General features: G+C 40.8%; 1 protein-coding gene across 2 annotated transcripts; it reads left to right on the top strand.

Moving 5' to 3' along the window:
* The first annotated feature begins 3,453 nt into the window (after positions 1-3,453).
* On the top strand, positions 3,454-18,729 carry TBPL1 (TATA-box binding protein like 1). 2 transcript variants are annotated; one of them, XM_030022753.2, is made up of 7 exons: positions 3,454-3,659; positions 10,071-10,257; positions 10,915-10,997; positions 12,497-12,560; positions 14,307-14,410; positions 14,511-14,605; positions 17,472-18,729. In XM_030022753.2, exons 2-7 carry the CDS (start codon positions 10,123-10,125, stop codon positions 17,540-17,542), a joined length of 552 nt encoding a protein of 183 aa, XP_029878613.1. In that variant the 5' UTR covers positions 3,454-3,659; positions 10,071-10,122; the 3' UTR covers positions 17,543-18,729. The 2 variants fall into 2 exon arrangements, with proteins under 2 accessions (XP_029878613.1, XP_029878614.1); XM_030022754.2 differs by lacking the exon at positions 3,454-3,659 and adding an exon at positions 3,854-4,157.
* The last annotated feature ends 1,936 nt before the right edge of the window (positions 18,730-20,665 follow it).

Genomic DNA, 20,665 nt, shown 5'->3' with positions numbered 1-20,665 from the left:
GCTCGCTCCCTGCTGGCTGCCAGCTTAGGAGATGTCTCATAATTAACCTGCAGTATCACATGCATGTAGCTGACAACCATTCCACAAAATGTCATTTCTATGAAATGTGCAAGATACGGGTTGCTCCTAGGTACCCGCTCTTCGAACACAAGTACTTCGATACAGTCTTCTGCACAGAGCCCACAGTACTTAAGACGCAGCTGTATAAAATTCTTCATCTAGCCTTCACTGTGGGCTGCCTCAAGGGGCCATCCAGCTTTCTTCTCTCCCCCCTACACTTTCCCACAGTCTACCTTGCACTGGATCTTATCCAACTGAAAATGAATTCTGTAAAAATGCAAAAATCCAGATAAACAAGCATTTGCTTCACTTTGATGTGTTTTTTTTGACAGAAACCTGCAGTTAAGAGCAGAATAACATCATGAAATTAAATCTTTGTTCACTCTCACTGCTGTAATTACAGAACAAAAATATGTGCAATGTCCTAAAGTTCAGTTGTCCTTATTTTTACTGCACTAGTACCGGTGGTCCCAAGCAGCCCACAATTCCACTCTGCGGGATGTCCAAGCACAGGAAACGGCCTCCCCACACCTCCATCTCCTCTTTACTTCCCAAACAATGGATTGAGAAACAAAGGCATAGGAAAATGAAATCACACAGTAAGGAAGCAACAGTGTCAGAAATGGCCTCTGTGCCTTCCCTGTTCGATGTCAGTACAGCATCTGGTAAGGTAGAACAAGGAATAGCAAGAGGCAGATGAGGACACAGGTCCTGCAGGTGGTAAATCCTTAGCATCTCAGTCATACTAGTGGAGGAAGCCACAGAGCCAAATTAGAGTTGCACAGAGGAATGGAGACCAGAGGGGGAGAACAGAAGGACAGGATAACCCGTCTGGTAACTATATAGGCATGGAATAAAATTGCAGGCACACCTGATAAACTTACATGTCAAATTAGGTAGGTGCCCAGTCACCTTATTTGCATTCCATGTTAATGTGACCATAACTACTTGCATACATTTGCACATTTGCTGAATACATATTTAAAGATGCAATTTTCAGAACGTGTCCTAGTCTAAATGGGAAGAGCTCAGGCTGACAAAGCAGCCAAAACTTTGAAATGGTAAGGGTTCATCTCTTCATCAGTAAAAAAAAATTCTTCATGTCCAGTGATGACTGCATATTTCTGTAGAATACCTGCTAGAAAAAGTTATATCCTGAAAAGAGCAAGCATGTGGAGATAGACAATGGATGTGTATTTGCTAGAAGACATTTTGTGTTGAATTTATGTAGAGTATGCTAAAAAAAAACAGAAGCTCAGTCAGAAATCACACAAAATCAGGGTTTATAAAGCTTTTTCTTCATAACTTGCCTATGCGATCAGCTATTCAGGAAAAAAAAAAAAATCAGCATCTGTTGTGATACAGCTATGTAGAACCTTGAAAGAACTGTCAGGGAGAAGACACCATAACAATCTACCCCATATTAGCAGTGTTAATTATAATGACTCGGAGCCTTTCGGCTGAAGCCCATAAAGAATTAAAACAGCCTTAAGGCACTCCATAAAAATGCTGGAGATCCCGTGCAGAGTTACTGAACTGTGGCAACCGTTGCTCTAAATTCAGAATCCTGTTTCCAAAAGCTTGCCTCGCTCGACCGTCTTCACCTAGCTGCCGCGGATCCGTTTCGGTGAGAAGCCGCAGGGTGGCAGCGCTGCCGCACGCTGCTGTGAAGCCAGGCGGCTAACAGGGACGCAAAACCGGCATTAACAAGCAATACTGCCACTAATGTACTCGCAGCCGATTTGAAGTGAGAATCTGAAATAATTATTCTTGACAAGTGAACCTGGTAATGCATCTCAAGGATTAAACTGAATCTAGCAGAGGAAAACATCCTAACTCTGAGACTTAAAAATTTAAATTTCACACTGTTCCCACTATCCTCATTAAAGCTTATCTGCTATCTCTTCACACACGGAAAGCACATCGTTACAGAACCTCAATTTCAGAAAACTGTCAATACAGTGAATACTCTGCACTACACACATATAAATATACATATATGTACTTTTCATATAAAGACTGATGTGCCTTTATAAACCTAAAGTCGACCTGACAACTTACTTTCATTCTTCAGTCTGGGTGGTGGGTCCTTAATTGGCCACACTGCAACCACACTCTTTTGTTCCTAGGTTCCCAAGTGAAGTACAATAAACAGCTCTTCCAAGAGAAAATTTAAATCTAGCTGAAAGGCAGTTCATCACAGGCTGTAGTCCCTACAGACAGCACAGGTGCCAAATTTGGAGGACTGTCCTGGACAGAGAGAAGCAGTGCCATCCCAGCCACCCCCAGTGTCCTCATGTCCCCTTCCTTCTCTCCTCAAAGCCTGCACCACGTGCCCACTTTGCAAAGATTAAACAAGCTGCAAATTGAAGGAGCCTAAAGCAGCAGTCTTACTTTAGTCATTTTAACATTAAAACGACAAAAAAAAATGCTGAGGGCCGCATAGTGCTTGGGACTATTTGAGGCTTCCCGGTCACCTGCTCGTATCTTTGTTTCACTTAGGGTCAGTAGTCTGCTCACACACCAAGGTACCACAGTTTACTGCTGCGGACTATCCCTTTGGTACCAAAGTTGCTTTAAATTTAAAAGAAATCTTTAAAGCATTTGTAAAGCAAGAGGCAGTGACCAGAATCCTGCTGCTGTGCAACACGCGTGTGTGCAGCAGCAGGAGTGGCAGCATGTTGCTGCCGAGTCCTAACTAATGATTGCCGGATTGTGCCAAGACCAGCACCGACCACTCGGTTCGGTCAGGGAGTGGGCACAGAGCAGCCAAGCCAGCGGTCAAGTTGCGTGTAGCAAACTACAGAAGTCTGAGGACGAGCAGCCTCACAGAAACGCCAGGGATGTGCCACAAGCGTTCACGCCATCTGGTCTGCAAACTGGATCAGATCTCCTGCCGGGCTGCTGGCAAAGGTGCTGCCTCAGACGGTGTGGTTGGGATCAAGCCTGTATCAGCTGGCCAAAAGCCGCGTACCGCTGGCCCACCGGCAGCGGGCGCGGAGGCAGGGGCTTCCAGGGTGGCCCACAGCCAGCCCGCCTGCTTCACAGCCGGAAAAATTTCACCTGACAAACGCGCGGCCTCGGCAGCTCCCCCGGGAGCTCCGAAGCAACGCGGCGCCTCGGGGCCCTTTCACGACGGGCGCCGCGGCGCAGCTGAGGGTAAAAGCCGCCCTGCGCCCGGCCTGGGGCGCCGAGGCAGCGCCAACGGGCCCCAGCGCCAGGGAGCGAGGGCCGGCGCCGTAACTGCCCGGTTAGGCCGCGGCAGGGCAGCCCGGAGCCCGCGGCCCGCCCCGGGCGCTGCCGCCACCCTCAGCCCGCCGTGCCTGAGGGGGCGGCAGACGAAAGCGGAAGTGCGCTGCTAGCGCGGCCGCCGCCCCCCCCTTTCCTCCCCTCCCGCCGCCGTGACTTCCGGCGGCCGCTCTAGCCGGCGCCGCGTCTATGCCCGCGGCGCTGGGGGATGTTTATTGTCGCGGGGAGTCGGCCCAGGACCCGGAACGCCGCCGGGCGCCAGCGGCGGGGCACCTAGCGACCGGCACCCCGCTCCGCCCCGCCCTGCTCCGCCCCGAGCGCCGCCGCCCGCGCAACCGCCCGCCCGCACGGTAACGGCTGCCGCCCGCCGACGGGCCGCGCTCCTTCTCCTCATCCTCCTCCTCCTCCTCGCCGCCGCCTCGGGGGGCCGCGGCCCGGCGGGACCTGCAGCCCCTGCCCGGGGCGTCGGGGGCGGGGGGGGACGAGGGACGCGGCTCCGCCGCCCGCGCGCGCCGGGGGGGGGGCCGTTGGGCCCCAGCCCCCCCCCCCGCCGCTACCGCCGTCCCTTCCCGGCTGAGGTGAGGGAGGTGGCGGGCGGCCTCCCCCCGCGCCCCCGCCCTGCCGCGGCCCTTGCCGGCTCCTCCCGCCGCGGTGCCGTTCCCCCCTTGGGGCGGGCGGGCCGCCGTATCCGGGAGGGGAAGGGGACAGAGCATCCTCCAGGGGAAACGGCCCGTTCCCCGGCAACCGGCGAGGCTTCCCCAAGGGGCACCGGGTGCCCCGCGCCCGAGCCCCCGAAATAGCGTGTCGGGCCCCGGGGGCTCTGTAACAGCCCCGGCCCCGCGCTGCAGGTAAGGAAGGGCAGGCGTGAGCCGGCGCTGCCGAGCGGCGGAGACCGGCGTGGCTAGGCCGCCTCCTGCCTGCGCTTTGTTTCTGCCGGGCTCGGCGGAGAAGTTTTCGGCCGGGGTTGGAGGGGAAAACAAGTGATTATTTGTTAACTTGAGTGTTGTGACGGTGGTACGCGCAGGGCTTTGAGTGAGATTCCCAGCAGCGTGAATAGGAAGAGCACTTCTGTTCCCTCAGTCCCGCCGTGCAAATGGGAAATGTTTGACCGGGAGGGGGGGACGAGAGGCTTACCTGTTGTGTTAAAATATTTCATAACAGCAAAACAGATTTTTATTTTTCTTGCAGTATTTTACCAAGTTAGAATGGCCACCTAGCCTGTCAGCCCAGACTTTTGTCATACTTACGACGTATCGTAAAGACCTAGAGGATTGTTCTTAATGCTTGGCGTTCGGCTGTTACTGGGTGTTATAAGGGAAAGATGGCACAGAATGGGATGCGAGTGACTCTTGCTTTGAATATGAATGGACTTTTTTTTGATGAGAAAGATTTGAGGAAAAGGGCCTGTTATTAATTATTTAAAAATACGCTTTCTGGGCTTGTTCTGTAAACTGTTTGGCTTTATTCCTGCAGCTGGCTTTGTGTTGGCAGACCGCAGGTCCGCGGGGATGCAGTAGGCTTATCCGAGAGACTTGACAGCAGGATTGGGCATTTGTGTCCTACTTGCTTATGGCATAACTGGTATCATCATTCTGTGCATTGGTCTTAATTGGACAAATCCCTACTTTGACAATGGTTTTATGCATATTTGGAAATTTTCTCCTTCTCCAAAATACATTTGTTTCATTCTGTGGGAAATAGTCGTGACTGTGCAAATCTTGAAAGGTGAGAATATTAGCTTCAAGATGACCTTTTGCTTTAGGGACAATTTAACTTGCCACTAGAGACAACAAAAAGTAAAAGCATGCCCTGCTAGCTCACTGGCTGTACCTAAGAGAGTTGTTCAGACCAGAGGATTTTCTATACAGACGTAGTAGCTATGTTGCTCTCAGTTCTGGGGAGTCATTCACCTGCCACCATGACTGTATATTGTATCTAAGAATTCAAGCAGATTTCAGAGGTCTGTCACCTCCAGCGCTTCATATAGACCTGTTTCCTGAGAGGCCGAACGCAAATCTTAAAAAATGCACCTTCAGTGGAAAGATGTAATCAACTTTTCCTTGTTCCTGATGGGCTTTATTTTGTGCATTCTCTGTTTTCATGTGGAAACCTCATATGGAGGAGGTTACTGTTAACTTCTTCAAAAATGCTTTTGAAGCGTTAGTTTGATGAATGCCTACTGGCACAGTAGTGACAGATAGCCCTTCAGCTGGGCCGTTGGAACTGTTTGTGGGGTTGGTCAGTTGGTTAACTGCTCTGGAGCAATGTTAAAAATAACCAGTAGAAGTTGCTTATACTTAGGCTGCTGGTGAAAAAGGTGTTTATTAAACTGTTCTGACATTAACATAACCATTGTTAGATACCCCCATCTACCTTTACAGCTCGGAGTTTCTGGGATCAAAGGTAGCCAAAAGCTTAAAATAAGACTTTGTTTATATACCCCATCCTAAGTGCCTTTCCTCTCTCTTTGATGATGGTGGTGTGGTTGGTTTGGTTTGGAACTTTTTGAACACAGAGAGCGCTGGCTTTTTTTAGATTGTAAGATTTCAGTGCAGGGTGTTTGTCTTCATGTGTGTTTATATAGTATCTACAATAGTATGGCCATGGTCCTAACTGGGGATATATGGGTAATGCTTTGTTAAGAACTTGAGTGTTCATTCCTTCCTCCGAAGTATTTCTTATTCTGGGCAGTTTCTCTAGTTTCAGTGTAGAATACATTACTTTACAGTGTCAAATATCCTTGAGGGTTTTTTTGTTGGTTTTATTTTCATGTTCTTTATTATGCTTTACGTATCTACTTTTTTTTTCCCCTTCCTCTTTTTTAATTCTTAGGGTAATATTCCAGATGTATCCCTGAAATCTGTGTTGAAAAGAAAGAACAAACTTTTAAAATTTCCTTGTTAAAGTAAAATAAAATAATACAAACTTTGCAGAGATGTATTTAAGCTTTTTTTCTCTGTTGGGGTAGATTGTGTTACGCTGGTGCAAGATAACTTGAAATCAAAGTTGTCTAGTTTCTTGTGCTGGAGAAAGCCATAATCTAAAAGAAACGCTGCACATATAGACAGGTAAATGATTTTCTTTTCAATTTTAGCCTGTTATTAAATTAACTGGAAAAATAAAATTTTAGAAATGACATTTAAGCTGCCAAAATTCAAAGATTCAGATGAGAGAACCTTTGGGCAAAATTAATCAACAAAACCTAAGGTGAGCTCAGTAAAATCAACTTGGGCATTTGCAGATCCAGAAGTGGAAAGAACCAGATGTTTGGTTTCTACTCGGTCCCTCTGTTCTGCAAGTGTAACTGCATAAATATGGAATAGTAACTGACTTGTATGTAAGGCTGTTGCTTGATCTCAGAACGTATTTGTAAAAGCATGGGAGCATTATTTTCCCCATTTTGCAGATAGGAGACAGAAATGCAGAAATTCAGGTTTTGGGAAGTAACGTAATGGGTCAGGGCTACATGGCAGGGATACAGTAGTGTGTATCAATAGCATAGAAGACAAGAGAAAACTGGGAAAGAGGAGGATCGGAATGTTGTTCAGGACTCCTGTGTTCCAGCTAGTCATGCTACTGGAGATACATATAAATCAGAGCTTCTGCTCACATGATTCCTATGAATTTGGATTTCCTTGAGACTAACCAAAGAAAGGTAGCAGGATGTTTTTTCTCTAGATTTTTTTTTTTCTTTGTTGTCAGTACAGTGTGAGACATTAAAATTAACACTTAAGGCAGAGATTGCAATAGGTTATGTTCACTTAACTGCTTGGACAGAAATATCCAAGTCTAGAAACATTTTGGCTTACCCAATATTTCTAAACCATGCCTTGGAAGAGGTTAACATTGTATTTCTATACTAAATGGGAATGGGTGTATTCAAAATTGTTGACACTTAGATTCAGGTTCTCAAAGAACACGGGTAGTATTTAGCAGCAGCAAATAAAGATTTTTCTCAATACAAATGAGAAAAACTTGGTAATTAATATTTGCAACGTTCAATATTTGAGTGAAAATTTTAACAATGAAATGCTTCTGTTAGATCAAGTAACATTAAGGTAGAATAAAGGCAGTCTTCAGTATTTTTATGCTGTATTCATATACTGCTGCTATAACAAATTACGTCCCTTTTTAACTGAACATCACAAAACATAGTCTAGAATATTAGCTACAGGTGAAATTAAATATCAGATTAAAAAGCTCCTCCCTAAATATCTGTTGTCTTGAACTTTCAGAACATGGCTAATGAAAACGGGGGCACACTTACTGTAATGTTGTGTAATTCTTCTCCCATTAAAATCTATGCAAGTAGATTGTACTTCTAACCAAGATACACCATAATTGCTGAAAACATCCTTACTGACAGCTCCACAGCATATTAATGTTCTTTTTTTCCTGTAGATTCCCCTTTAATTATAGATCTTTTCCTTTTAAATAGTAATTTTCCTCGCTTTCAACCCCTTTTTCCTTTGTTCTTAATGAGCACGTGACTTTTCTCCCCGGATCTGTTTAAGACAAGCCATCAGAGTTTTATAGGGACATTATCGTACAGTATTATGGTTTGCTTAGAGGTTAGCAACCTTTTAAGGGTGTTATGCATAACGATGTTATTCTTTCAGAATGTAGAGATTGAGGGTACCAGTAGAAACTTGCTGATAATTGGGAGATGCTACTGATAGGAGGTATCTTGTTTTCTTACATGGCAATCGTTCTTGGGTTCTAGTAAGTGAACTCAGCAAGAGCCAGGAGTTGGAGCCAGGGTGGAAAACAAATGCCTCTCTGAAGATGCCATGGGTTCCAGCTCCTTGCTCTGTGCTGGCCCTGCCTGCATGCCATTCAAAATCTGCACATGTGCTATCTTTGGATCTGGTGCCATAAATTGCTAACCCAATCTGTAGTAGTCCATCAAAACCAGATGGAATAAGTAATTTCTAACTTTGAGGATTCATATAATTTTTGGTTTAAAAAAAAAAAAAAAAAAAGGATCTGGGAATACTAATTAGTTACTGTTTGTTCTCTTCTTTGCCTGCTTTCCCCCTCACCCCCACACATAGCCTTTGGTTTCTCTGGTTTTCTCTCGCTGTTCCTGCTGTTTTTTCATCTCTTTTCTGTGTTATTACTCGTCTTACCTTTTCTTATATTAGACAAGCCAACAATTACAGAATAATTCTTTCGGCTGGGAACAAGCTGTGCGGTAGAAGCAGCAACCATCACAGCAGTTGACCCAGTACATTATGCGCATCTGCCTCGTAGTTTATTACTTCTCTATTGTCAGTGAGTTCTAGTCAAAGGTGCACCTTGGGTGAGTTCTCAATTAGAGACTGTGGCATGATGTATAGGAGGTCGTAGTCAAATGAAAATACTGATAATAATGTTAATTTTGTATCTTGAAGATTTCTGATATAGAACATAAGGCCAAAACATTTAAAGTGATATAAATGCATTACAGTCTGTTATGTATATTATTGTTCTTGATGCATAGTCTCCTGCTTCTTCCATGGCAATGACCATGTAGAGCATTTCATATATCTGGATTTTTAATTTGATTTTGCTCTTTGCTTTCTGTTGTGGACATTTTGGATTAAATACTACTAAAATTTTAGATGAATGGATCAAGATAATATTGCCCCTATCTCTTAGGCTGTGCTCTACTTAGTCTACTTCTCTTGGAGTAAACCTAAGTTTTTTACATTCTTCTACAAAGAAAAATTTCTTAATGAACTACAGTATTTTGATGTAAGTCCTTTTCACTATATACCAATGTTCTTACTTTTTTCGCCTCTCCTTTCCCCAAATACTTCACCTGAGATTTATTTGAGATGTCTTCTGTCTTAGCTTTGGTATGCTTACAGAACAGATGTCAGGCAGTCTTGGGCTGGGCTGAGCAGTAGCCCAACAGCCCGACTCGTGATCCTCCTCCCCCAGTTGAGGTGTGCATTAGGAGTGTCACCTTCAATGTGCACAGGCAGACTGGACGCTTCCTGGCTGCCTTAGGTTTGCTGTGCGTGCACTGGGTGGTCATCCTGTGCCTTCACAGGTACTCATGCTTTTCCTCAGAAACACTGGATTTTACTCTGCACGTACAATACGTTCATTCTGTGCAGTTCCTGTGAGCAGTGTGGAAGGGGGTGAGAGGCCACTGTGGCTCAGCCCAGGCTGTTGCTGCCACCAGGACATTCTGTATAGTTCGCATTATGCTATTGTATTGGGAGAGATGGGCCAAGAGTGCTGGATGGAGATGGGAAAGCTGTGGTAGCAGTCTGTCTACAGGCTGCAGTTTGTGTAACCCGTGTTAGTTCAAAGTTATTCAGCAGGCTCGACCATTCCAACACAAACGTCAAGCTGTTCAGAATTATCAACTTCAGCAGTCAGAGAAGTACATTTTCGTGAGGTGTCTAATGACATCCTCAAATGAGCTGAGGAAAGATTATCCACTGGAGCTATGGAAAAAGTTTCAGTAATCTTTACTGTGTCCCAATATAGTTGGTAAGAGTTGTAACATATTTAAGAGTTGTTCAGATATTTTATACATATATATGTATACACACTTTATTTCTGTTAAGTCTGGCAACATGGCTTCAAACAAGTAACCTATTTTCTAGCATACAGGATGCAGACACCCCCCCTTCCCCACACACAGTTAAATGAGTCAGAGTGTAGTCACTTCTGCTTCTTGTCTCATTTAAGGGACGAATATATACAATGGCATTAGTAGGCAATTTTCTACTGCTGTGTTTAATTTTATCACTTTTGTTTCTCAGGATGTGATCTTCATGGTGAGCTGGTGGGAAAACTGAGTTGTAAATCACCCCAATGGATGCGGACAGTGATGTTGCATTGGACATTTTAATAACAAATGTAGTGTGTGTTTTTAGAACAAGATGTCATTTAAACTTGAGGAAGATTGCATTAGAGGGAGCAAATGTGATATACAAGCGTGATGTTGGGGTAAGAGATTCAACATACCTCAATTATCTGTTTTTACGAATGTTCCTTAAGCTAAACATTCTTGTGTCTGATACCTGTGTATGGTGGATAGAGAAAAGCATAGTTTTATTTCTGTATTTCTGTCTTGATAGGCATTTAGTCTGTCATAGACTAAACGTACAGTAAGGGGAGTGGGTAAATATTGTCTCAGAAGACTGCAACTATTGAGGTTACTAGTGTGTATAAGGCATGTGATGAGACATCTTACACCTCAGGGTCCATTTTTGCCTCCCAAAATTTGACGGTTTTGTCAAGAAAATATATCCTGATAAGGAGCCAGCAATGTGGGAGTCACTGTAAATAGAAAAAAATTAGCACAATGCTTGTAGCTTTCAGCTTTTTATTCAGAGGAAAATACCTTAATTTAATCTGTTTTGTGAACACTGAATCACTGGCTGAGATATTCCACGCTTATTTTGCTCTTCTCAAGAGCTGTTTGTTTTGGTTTTTTTTTTAATTACTGAAAGAGATTAAGGAACAGTTCAAGGCTATCAAAAATAAAGGAAGTATTAGTGTAACAGTTGATTTGTCTAACAGTTGATTTTTTTTTTTTCCCCAGTATGAAATTGAACTACCACTAATTCCCAATTCTTCCGCTTTTATTTTTTTTCTTTTTAGAAAGTATTAATGAAGCTTAGGAAGCCTAGGATTACCGCCACAATTTGGTCCTCAGGAAAAGTTATTTGCACAGGAGCCACAAGGTGAGTTCATGAAGATTCTTTCTCTAGCTGTAAATTCTTGTGTATTTTAAAATAGAATGTTGTAAATGAAGAAGATGGCAAGAGGCAGTACTTGCCACTGTTAAGATTCACTTCTACAGGATCACACATAGATCTTTGCCAAGCTACATATTTGGGATCAAGTTTTCTATATGAAGTGTCTGCCTCAGTGTCCTGGTTTCAGGTGGGGTAGAGTTAATTTTCTTTCTAGTAGCTGGTATAGTGTTATGTTTTGGATTCAGTATGAAAAGAATGTTGATAACACACTGATGTTTTCAGTTGTTGTTAAGTAGTGGTTAGACTAAGTCAAGGATTTTTCAGCTTCTCATGCCCAGCCAGCAAGAAGGCTGGAGGGGCACAAGAAGTTGGGAGGGAACACAGCCAGGACAGCTGACCCAAACTGGCCAAAGGGGTATTCCATACCATGTGACGTCATGTCCAGTATATAAACTGGGGGGAGTTGGCCTGGGGGGGGATCACTGCTCAGAACTAACTGGGCATTGGTCGGCGAGTGGTGAGCAATTGCATTGTACATCACTTGTTTTGTATATTCCAATCCTTTTATTATTATTGTCATTTTATTATTGTTATTATTATCATGATTAGTTTCTTCCTTTCTGTTCTATTAATCTGTTCTTATCTCAACCCACAAGTTTTACCTTTTTACTTCCTATTCTCTCCCCCATCCCACTGGGTGTAGCGGGAAGTGAGTGAGCAGCTGTGTGGTGCTTAGTTGCTGGCTGGGGTTAAACCACAACACTCAGACTAAGGTGAAATCATAAGCAACATCAGTTCAGCCTTCTGGGAGAGCAGCAGGGAAGACTACTTTATGAAGAACATCCTAGAGATTTAATTTGAGAACTCTTTAAGAATTCTATGTTTTTAGTCAGAACTTGAAACTTGGGAAGGAATGACCTTTTTTGAGGGATATCTCCTACTCTTTCATGAAAACCCACCTGAATTTAATCAAGTTGTACAGTCTTGAGGGACTGGAAAGAAGCAACAGCAGGTTCTCAGTTCAGATAGATCTGAGACTTGCTAAACTCTTAACAGCTGAATTCCTTTAAGATATGTCTGCATTATGGAGTAAGGATAAGGTACGATAGTAAATTTGCATACTTTCTGTATATAATCTCTGTCTCAAAAAGGAAGATGATTGTTTAGGACGTTAACTCCAGACTACCTGTGATCGTATCTGTTTCTTGAGAGTATGTATGATCAAAATATGTCTCCCACTTCAGCTGGAGCCAAGTGCCAGGATATTCTTCAAACAGGGCGTAAAGGACTCCATTTGACTATCTAGATAGTTAAAATGTAATACATACAGTAGGATATAATGAAGGCTGTCCATGTGATCATGGTTCATGTGCTGCACGATATAACAGTTCACTTTGTAGTCTGAGTAGCTATTGTGGTATGTGTGCACACAAATACATACTTTATTTCTGTTAATGCTAGATTCTTTTTTTTCTCCTTTATAGTGAAGAAGAAGCTAAATTTGGTGCCAGACGATTAGCTCGTAGTCTACAGAAACTAGGTTTTCAGGTAATTCTAATGAAAAAGGACTTGTATGACTCAAGCAATGCTGGTAGACCATTTTTTAAGAAAGAAACAAATACGAGGGAGCATAACAATTTAGCAGTGAGCATGTTTTCACTCAGATGTCCCTTTTGTGTCGGCATACGTTTTCCAGATGCTGGCTAAAGAGAAGCTGTTTTATTTTGTGGATTTGAGTTTCGTTTGGCAGCTCAGAGAAGTGCTTCTTCACTGGCTAATGAACAACAAAATTTGTTTAATAAATGAACCACCCACAGATGTTTCTTGGATAGAATTTAGAGTATCTTGAAAGATTTATTTGGAAGGAGTGCTGAAGAGTATAAACCTAACTGTCATTTTAACATAGTTTTCCCTCATTTCTGATGGAATAGCAGATATGTGTCCATCTTGTTAAGGGCAAGTTTGAGCCTCTTTAATTAAAGAGGAGACAAAAAGTGCTTCTGCACTGTCAGGATGCACAGCAAGAAATAAGCCAAATAAAATACTTAGAATGTGAAACCCCTCTTTTTTCTGGGCTTGGGTTAACATTACCAGTCAAAAACACCACTTGCATTTCACAGTAAATGTTGAAAAACAGCAACATGAATGACTTAAAATTACACATTTTAGTACTCTAAAACTTTCTGGTAGTCAGTTATGCTGTTTACCCGCAGTTTCAGTTTACAGACAGACAATTACATAGACACAGTGGCTGTCCTTTGGCAGGGACAGGATACCTTTGATTGTAGTACATAAAGGCAGTGGTGATGGGCTGTCATGGTAGTGCTGCATCAGACCCAAGCAGAAGTTAGACACTCTTACTGTTACAAATGCATACATTAGACTCAGCCTCTTAAAGTTGGAATGGAACATTAAATCACTGAGGTGAACAGTGCTTCCAGGGTGGACACACCAAGTTTTATAGTAAAGTCAGTGGTTTAAGTGGAATATATTTTGAAGATTAAATTGATAGTTGACCTTTTATAAAGATAAGTTGCTTCTACTGGTAGTATTCTTCTAAAAAGTTTTGACTAAGTAATGGTCATTTTAAGTTTAGGAAATCTCAGAAAATGAACAAAAGTTTATTCAGTGGTATTTCCAACACTGACTTCTCAGCAGTGCAGTTGTTTGTTTAGGAATTGTCCATTGACTATTTTATTGTCATCTAAAATGGCTGTGGTAAAGAATAACTGAAAGCCAGTAGTTTGAGCTGGGTTTCAGAAAGTAATGGAGTAGAAAAACAGCTTGCTGTACTAGCCACTGGAGATTTGAAACAAAAAAATTTTCACCTTTTTTCTTATTCTTAGCTTTAATAAAAATGATGTATAGCAACAAGGCATTAAAGAAGTTTTCAAATTGTGTAAGATTCTTGTAACAATGAAATCTAAGCTTTTTCTCTGCTTATTTTGATGTTGCATGAGCTATTTAATTTAGTTTATTTTCAATTTGGTGGTGTTTAGTACAGCAATATGAGTTGTTTCTGTGTCTCATTGTTAAACTGTGCTATAACCATATAATACAACTGTGAATTGTCTAGTTCAACAGTTACTGTACCACAGAAGGATAAAGTAAGTGATTTGAGTCCATTAAGTACTGTTTAGATTGCGATTAGAAATGCATCAATCACAAGGTTTTAATTTTGAAATCTCATCAAAATATTCTAATTAGTATTCTAACTTTTTTTTTTTGCAGCCCATACATCTGCCTCACTGTAAACTGAATTTCTAATGTCTTTTTTTCCTCTCTTTTGAAAAGGTAATTTTCACAGATTTTAAAGTTGTGAATGTTTTAGCAGTGTGCAACATGCCCTTTGAGATCAGATTGCCAGAATTTACGAAGAATAACAGACCTCATGCGAGGTACGGTAGGATTTTAAAGAATTATAATCTTGGCATACTTCTTAAGCTTTTCTTTTTCCGTTCTAGATCTATAATTTTTACCTTTTATTTTGTTTTCTAGTTATGAACCAGAACTTCATCCTGCCGTGTGTTACAGAATAAAAACTCTCAGAGCTACCTTACAGATTTTTTCCACAGGCAGTATCACAGTTACAGGTATTTTGATGTCAAAAATAAATATTTAACTTGTTGGGAATATTTAACTTTAGGGCCAGTAGGTTTAGGAAAGTAAGATGTTTGAAATAGTCAAAAGATATGGTGAAGGGATTTTGTTTCCCAGGACTAGCACCTAGTTTGTTTTTGAGTGAAAGTGCTGAAAGAGTTGTAGAGAAGGTGTTATTATTAGTAGGCTCAAAAATTACTGGGTTTTATGGAAACAAAAGTGAGATAAGACTTGAGAATGCAGGTTTTTATTGTTTATTTGAATTTTCTTCTTTTTTTTCGCCTTCATAGTGCTGTAGACTACACTGCATATGTAGCATTAACATCCCTTTCATAAATATGTTTCCAAACTGGAGATTTATGGAAATGTATAGGATAGCATAGCATTTTGTCATAACTGAACTTGATCAATACTTGCAGTTCTTCAGACTTGTGCTCTTTCTCTTAAAGCTCAGCTGAGAGAGAACCACCACCTGAATCACAGGCATTAGTGATTTTTCCCCATGTAATCAGACACATGATTGTCCTGGGTCTTGAAGATGCCATGCCGTGTTTTTTTTCCTCTCTCATCCTAATTTTCATTTTCCATTCTTTGTTATGTTTGCTTGTGAGGTGTCCACCATAGGCTTCCAGATACGAGAAGCCAGTTTTTTTAGAGAATACCCCTTAAAATGGTACAGAACCAAAAAACATCACTTTATATCACTTCAGTGGGAATTCTGTCTTGTGTTAGAGCTCAGCTACTGGTTCAGAAGTTGGGTAGGGATTTTTATTTTCACATCTTAACTCCTTAACAAATACCTAGGCTTTAAGGGGAACACTTCTCACAAGATATCAGGAGAAGTATTTTTTAAAGAAGACTCCATCAGATTTGGTAATCTGAAAATATAGGGCTAAAAAGTATTTCAAGATAGCAGTATATGTTCTGAACAGAGCAACTGGTCTAGCCAAAACTAGAAACTAAATTTAAAATAAATAAGAAGCTTGAGTATCACTGCAGTAATAAAAGGCTGTCAGTGTGTCTTGTCAGCCTCCTAATGAGTTTTAGCCTTTCTGTAAGATTCTTATTACTCCATATACGGGACAAAATCACTTTCGTATTTCCAGAATTGTTCTTTCAAATATGAAGGCAAATATGGTAAACATCAAAGTTTTACGTTACAGCGAGTTTGAAATATTTGAGACCCCTTTTGGTTTTGAAGCCTTCTGTTTTGCCTAGGCCTTTCTTCTAGGGAAAAAAAAAAAGTCCACAGTCTTATGCTTTTTGTTCTAAAAATTTTTAAAATTACTTTTCAACCTTACTCTACTCCCTCTCAAGTGCATTCAGATGAGGTTCTGTTTCACCATTCATATTACTGTAGTACTAGTACTTGTCATGCCACTTACTCAAAGAATTTTATTTGAGATACATAATTAGAAATGTTATAAAAAAACAGGAAGGTGTTTTTTTTTTTTTAATGGGACAAGTATAAAAAGATTTAGAGTTACATTGAGAGAAGAAAAAGAACTGATATGTAATAGGAAGAAGTAGTAATTTTTCTTCCTCCAAAATGAGCGATGAGGGGGTTGTTTGGGGGTTTGTTTTGTTTTCTTCTCTTACACTCCCTGCAATGATGATCCAGTTTTTACACCTCTTCAACCCTACAGGGAGTGACATTTTTTTTACAAGAATGATTTGCCTACTCATACTCTCACTTTCTGAAGGCTTTCTCTAGAACTTGCTTTTTTTGTAATAGCAGACAAATTTAAGGAAGGTGCAATATCTGCCCAGAAAGCAAGTATCTTTCACCAGGCTTGTTTTAGGGGAGTGCTTAACTCGCAAAGTTTGAAAATACAGGAAGAATCCTATTCCATTCCATTTTTTTTCTGACTAAACATGTAAATTAAAACAGTATTTCCATCATTACTTAAATAAGTTAAATAAGTTATAAGTTACTTATGATTTTGGGGAGCCATTTTGAATAGTTCTCTATACTTGGAAGAAATTTTTGAAGTCTAAAGCAAGGTAAAAAACCACTGAGTTCACAGTCATCAAAGCACGTGAGAAATTGCTGTTTTCATTTATCTGCATCACCAAACTTCTGTCCAGGATGAATTTCTTCTGCCATGTTACTGCTCACTTATTTGCAATCTTAATTGTTCATTGCATAAAATGGTCTAGTACCGTTAGAAAGCATTGCTAGTTCATTCTTCCTTTTCTTTCCCCAAATGTTCATAGACTGTGTTAGATAACCTTCATATGCTTCATCCTGAGACAATAACCATTCCCTGGCTTGCAGGTTTTGTCCTGAGATCAATGGTGGTGCTATTTGCAAAATCCAGACTAGAAAGTAATAGTCTACAATTTTCAAACATAAAATAACACTGCTTGAAACATACTCAGGTTAAATGCAGCATTATTTAGCAGTAGTTTTTGTTGGTAGGTTTTTAAAAGAAAAGCTAAAATTGGGTAGGCTTTGACTAATACAAATTCCTAGAAGATTAACATAAGTAAAAGTATTTCTTTTACCTCTGCCACTCAGGCTCTGCCTTCTTCTCTGGGCTGACTTTTTAAGCCAGTAAATCAAAAAGCACCCAAGTTGTTATGAAATTAAATGACAGTATTATTTATTTGTAGTCTAGCCATTGACCAGTGTAGAACATCTTGCAGATTTCATGCAAGAGTCTTTTCTTGTAAGTAAAAGTCATCAGAGGAACACCTTAAGTTGGGAGGAATGGGGGAGAAATTATTTTTGTCTACAGTATAAAGTTGTAGTAGCTAAAAATATTAAGGTTATTTTAAAGATACTATTGTTTTAATTTCCATTTCCCTGACTTTTCTCTTCCTACTGCCTTTTTTTTTTTTTTAAATACGTCTCAGGGCCAAATGTAAAGGCTGTTGCCAGTGCTGTGGAACAGATTTACCCGTTCGTGTTTGAAAGCAGGAAATAAATTTTATAATTCACCACTTGATGGTTAGGTTCCCTAACCAAGCACCTTTAAAGACTGCTGCACATTGGACTAAAAGCAAAAAGGAAAACTGGACCAACCATAGCAGAGGAATACAGACTCTTTTACTTGCTCATGGCTACAGTATAAACTCCAGTTCTTTTGGATTTTACTCTTAACAGTGCTGTATTGTAAAAACGGAAGTTTACAAGATATGAAATTGCTGCTTTTAAAAAGACATTCTATTTATTTTTGCAGTAATTTCTGTGTATTCATAAGCAAAGCTGTCACGATGTGCACTACCTTTAAAACATTATTTTTTTTTCTTAGTTTGAGCTTGTGTTTTATTTGTGAATAGTCTTTTACATTTTTGTATGCTGAATATTGGGCACCAAAGAAGCTGTAAAAGTTATCTTTTTCACCTGATGAATGTGCACAAATAAAAGTTTGGAAAATATTTCTCTTCATACCTGTTCTGTTATATTCCTTTCCCTTTTTCTATTACACTTAAAATTGTATAGCTGCAAATTAATTTGAAACAATGTAAGAATAGTCTTTCGCTGATACCTTCTGTTTCTAATTGTAGTACGTGTAAAACTTTGTGCGTGGGTTAGATTGAAATCTATAGTAGTTACGTATGTTTATCCGAGGATGAAATTTGGTTTGTTCCCAGTTCTCTTAACTACATGCCAGACTTCAAGTATTTTCTTGCTGTTACATGAAGAGAAGACATTTCTAAATATAAAGGTCTACAGCGAGTGTTTTCCTGTAGATGATGAGGAAATCTTATCAACTAAAGAAGCTACTGTAGAAAAACCAACTGCCTTGTCCACCTACTGGATGCAAAAGGAAAAAAGTTACTATGTGAGCTTCGGTTTTCAGGAAAGTGGTGTTGTGCTTCAACTTGAGAAGATGGTATGGTCACGCTAATCCAGCCCCAGCCTATTGCTGAAGGATTAACACAGACCTTTTCTACGCTCTTCTTACTGTATAATATTTTCATGACAGGAGCTGCCAACAAGCAATGAAGCTTGATTCTGGCATGTATTATTATTGGTATTAATCTTGGACTTGGAAGCCAGTAGATGTTTCTCTCAGTAAGTGCACATTTGAAGCAGAAGAGAGGTGAATGCTTAAAAGTAACTGCAAATGCTACTTTTAAAAAGATACAATAAATATGTATAAATGTATGTATGTCTTTTTTCCCTATCTCACTGAAGAGAAATGTAACACTACTATTGTGTGCTGCAGGTAATGTACAGTCTTAGTGGGTGCTAAAAATAGTAAACCATGAGCTGTTACTGTACCAGAAGTCACAGCTGTGAAAGAAAGGTGGAAGAATATCCTGAAGAAGCAACTGCCTAGTGTATTGTATTTAATCTGGCTGAGGGGATGGTATAGAAGTTGGGGCTGTTCATAGTGACTTAATGCAGAAATTATGGAAAGGAAGGAATAGTATGGGAAATACTCAACCAAACCCTTTGTGAACAAAAAGAAGCAACAATTTGTCACAAGCTTTAAGCAATATATTCATAAAAGCCCTTTTAAGCTCAGTGTAGGTAGGAAAGAGAGGACTTATAAGCATGAAATTACTAAGCTGAGTTCAACAGTCACAGAATTCATGACAAAGAGCAGGGAAAGGGATGCTTGCTATATGCAAGCTTTCCAGTTCTTATAGAAGATAATGTGGACCTCGGCACTTCTGACACTAATGAGGATTTTGTGAAAAGTCAGAGCAATGGACAAACCATCATTAGGGAACATTAGTGTATTATTGTTACAATTTAAAAAAAGAAAAAGCAGAAGGTATTGAACAATGAACAAAATTGTAATGGGTTTTCCAGGAACAAAGTGTAGTCCTAAACTGATGAATGAGGATTTGGCCTTTATAACTACAATAGCTGTCTTAGATTAGCCTTGCCTCTTTTTCTTTTGGATCAAATTACAAAGCGTTTGAGTGCTACCAGTGAAATTCTGGAGCTTTTGTGAAGCATATGTGTCTCCTAAATTTACCTATGGAGAAAGAGGAGCATTTCACTTTTTTCTTAGCACTGTCACGTAGTATGAAGTCTGCCTGTTAGAACAAAAATGGAATGTAATAATGAGCTGCAATGTATTAAAATGGGAACTGTTTCTTTTCAAGTGCTGCTTAGATCCACGCTCGCAGTTTGGGGCCTTCGTAACAATCTGTAAGGGGAACAAAAAGCACACTACTAAACTTCCAGGGTAGTATTGAGAAATAATAATAGCAAATAAAGATTCCTTAAAATGTGTGCTCACCTATCCTAGCTCCAAGGGAGCCTCAAACAAATACTCTTTAAAACCTGTGATGATGAAGGGCATTTGGCAGTGTACGCTTATGCTCAGGGATGTCACTATTTCCCATCACTGCTCTAAATCAGTAGGTCCCCACCTCAGTCTGGAATAAGACTTGCTGCTGCTGCTTATGCATGCATATACACACACACCCCCCTTCCCCATCTTCAAGAGTTTGTCTTTGTTTCCTTTGCTGTGTTATGCTGTCTCCACCTAGGCTCTTGCTATCGACTCCTGCAGTCACGATGTGGACCTGAGGCCAGACAGCATGCCTCAGCATGCTAGCTCTCACCTCCAGTGTGGGGAGTGGTGCTTTGATTAAACTTACCTGTCAGTCAGTCAATCAGCTCTTCCTCAATGGCTGTGTTTTCTAGGGAACTGTTCATCTGTCCCTGGATTCTCTGGGTAGATCCCATACAAAACTCTGCACAGTGCTCAGCTGTGGCACTAGCAGCGCCATAAAAAGTTTATTTCACATTCCTTAAAGAGAAGGGTTGGTTCTATTTATACAACCTACTAAGGGCTCCTTTTTGCAGTAGAATGATAACTCTGACTCATTGCTGGCTTGTGAGTTGTCATAGCCACTAGATCTTTTCCTGCAGTTTCTAGCTCTATTTTATCATTCTCTGACTTGCAATTAGCGTTACCAGAGAAATTTGCACTTAGGCTTTCAGAACTGTGTCCTGCTTTTTTCAGACCCTTCTCATGGATTTGTGAAGCTCTGAATTCCAACCCAGTCTCTCCCAGTTTAGTATTGCCTGCAAATTTAATAAGCTTATTCTGTAATCCAATCCATTGCTGAATAATTTT

Source organism: Aquila chrysaetos, chromosome 8, assembly GCF_900496995.4.
Source record: "Aquila chrysaetos chrysaetos chromosome 8, bAquChr1.4, whole genome shotgun sequence".
Lineage (NCBI taxonomy): Eukaryota > Metazoa > Chordata > Aves > Accipitriformes > Accipitridae > Aquila > Aquila chrysaetos.
The sequence above is the reverse complement of the archived record's forward strand: the minus strand, read 5'-3'. Positions and strand labels throughout refer to the sequence as shown.

Excerpts from the sequence above, each read along its gene's own strand:
- TBPL1 (XM_030022753.2), top strand. The coding sequence starts at position 10,123 with ATGGATGCGGACAGTGATGTTGCATTGGACATTTTAATAACAAATGTA. Across the intron at positions 12,561-14,306 it reads TACAGAAACTAGGTTTTCAG|GTAATTTTCACAGATTTTAA; the intron begins GTAATTCTAATG and ends TCTTTTGAAAAG. Across the intron at positions 14,606-17,471 it reads AGGCAGTATCACAGTTACAG|GGCCAAATGTAAAGGCTGTT; the intron begins GTATTTTGATGT and ends AATACGTCTCAG.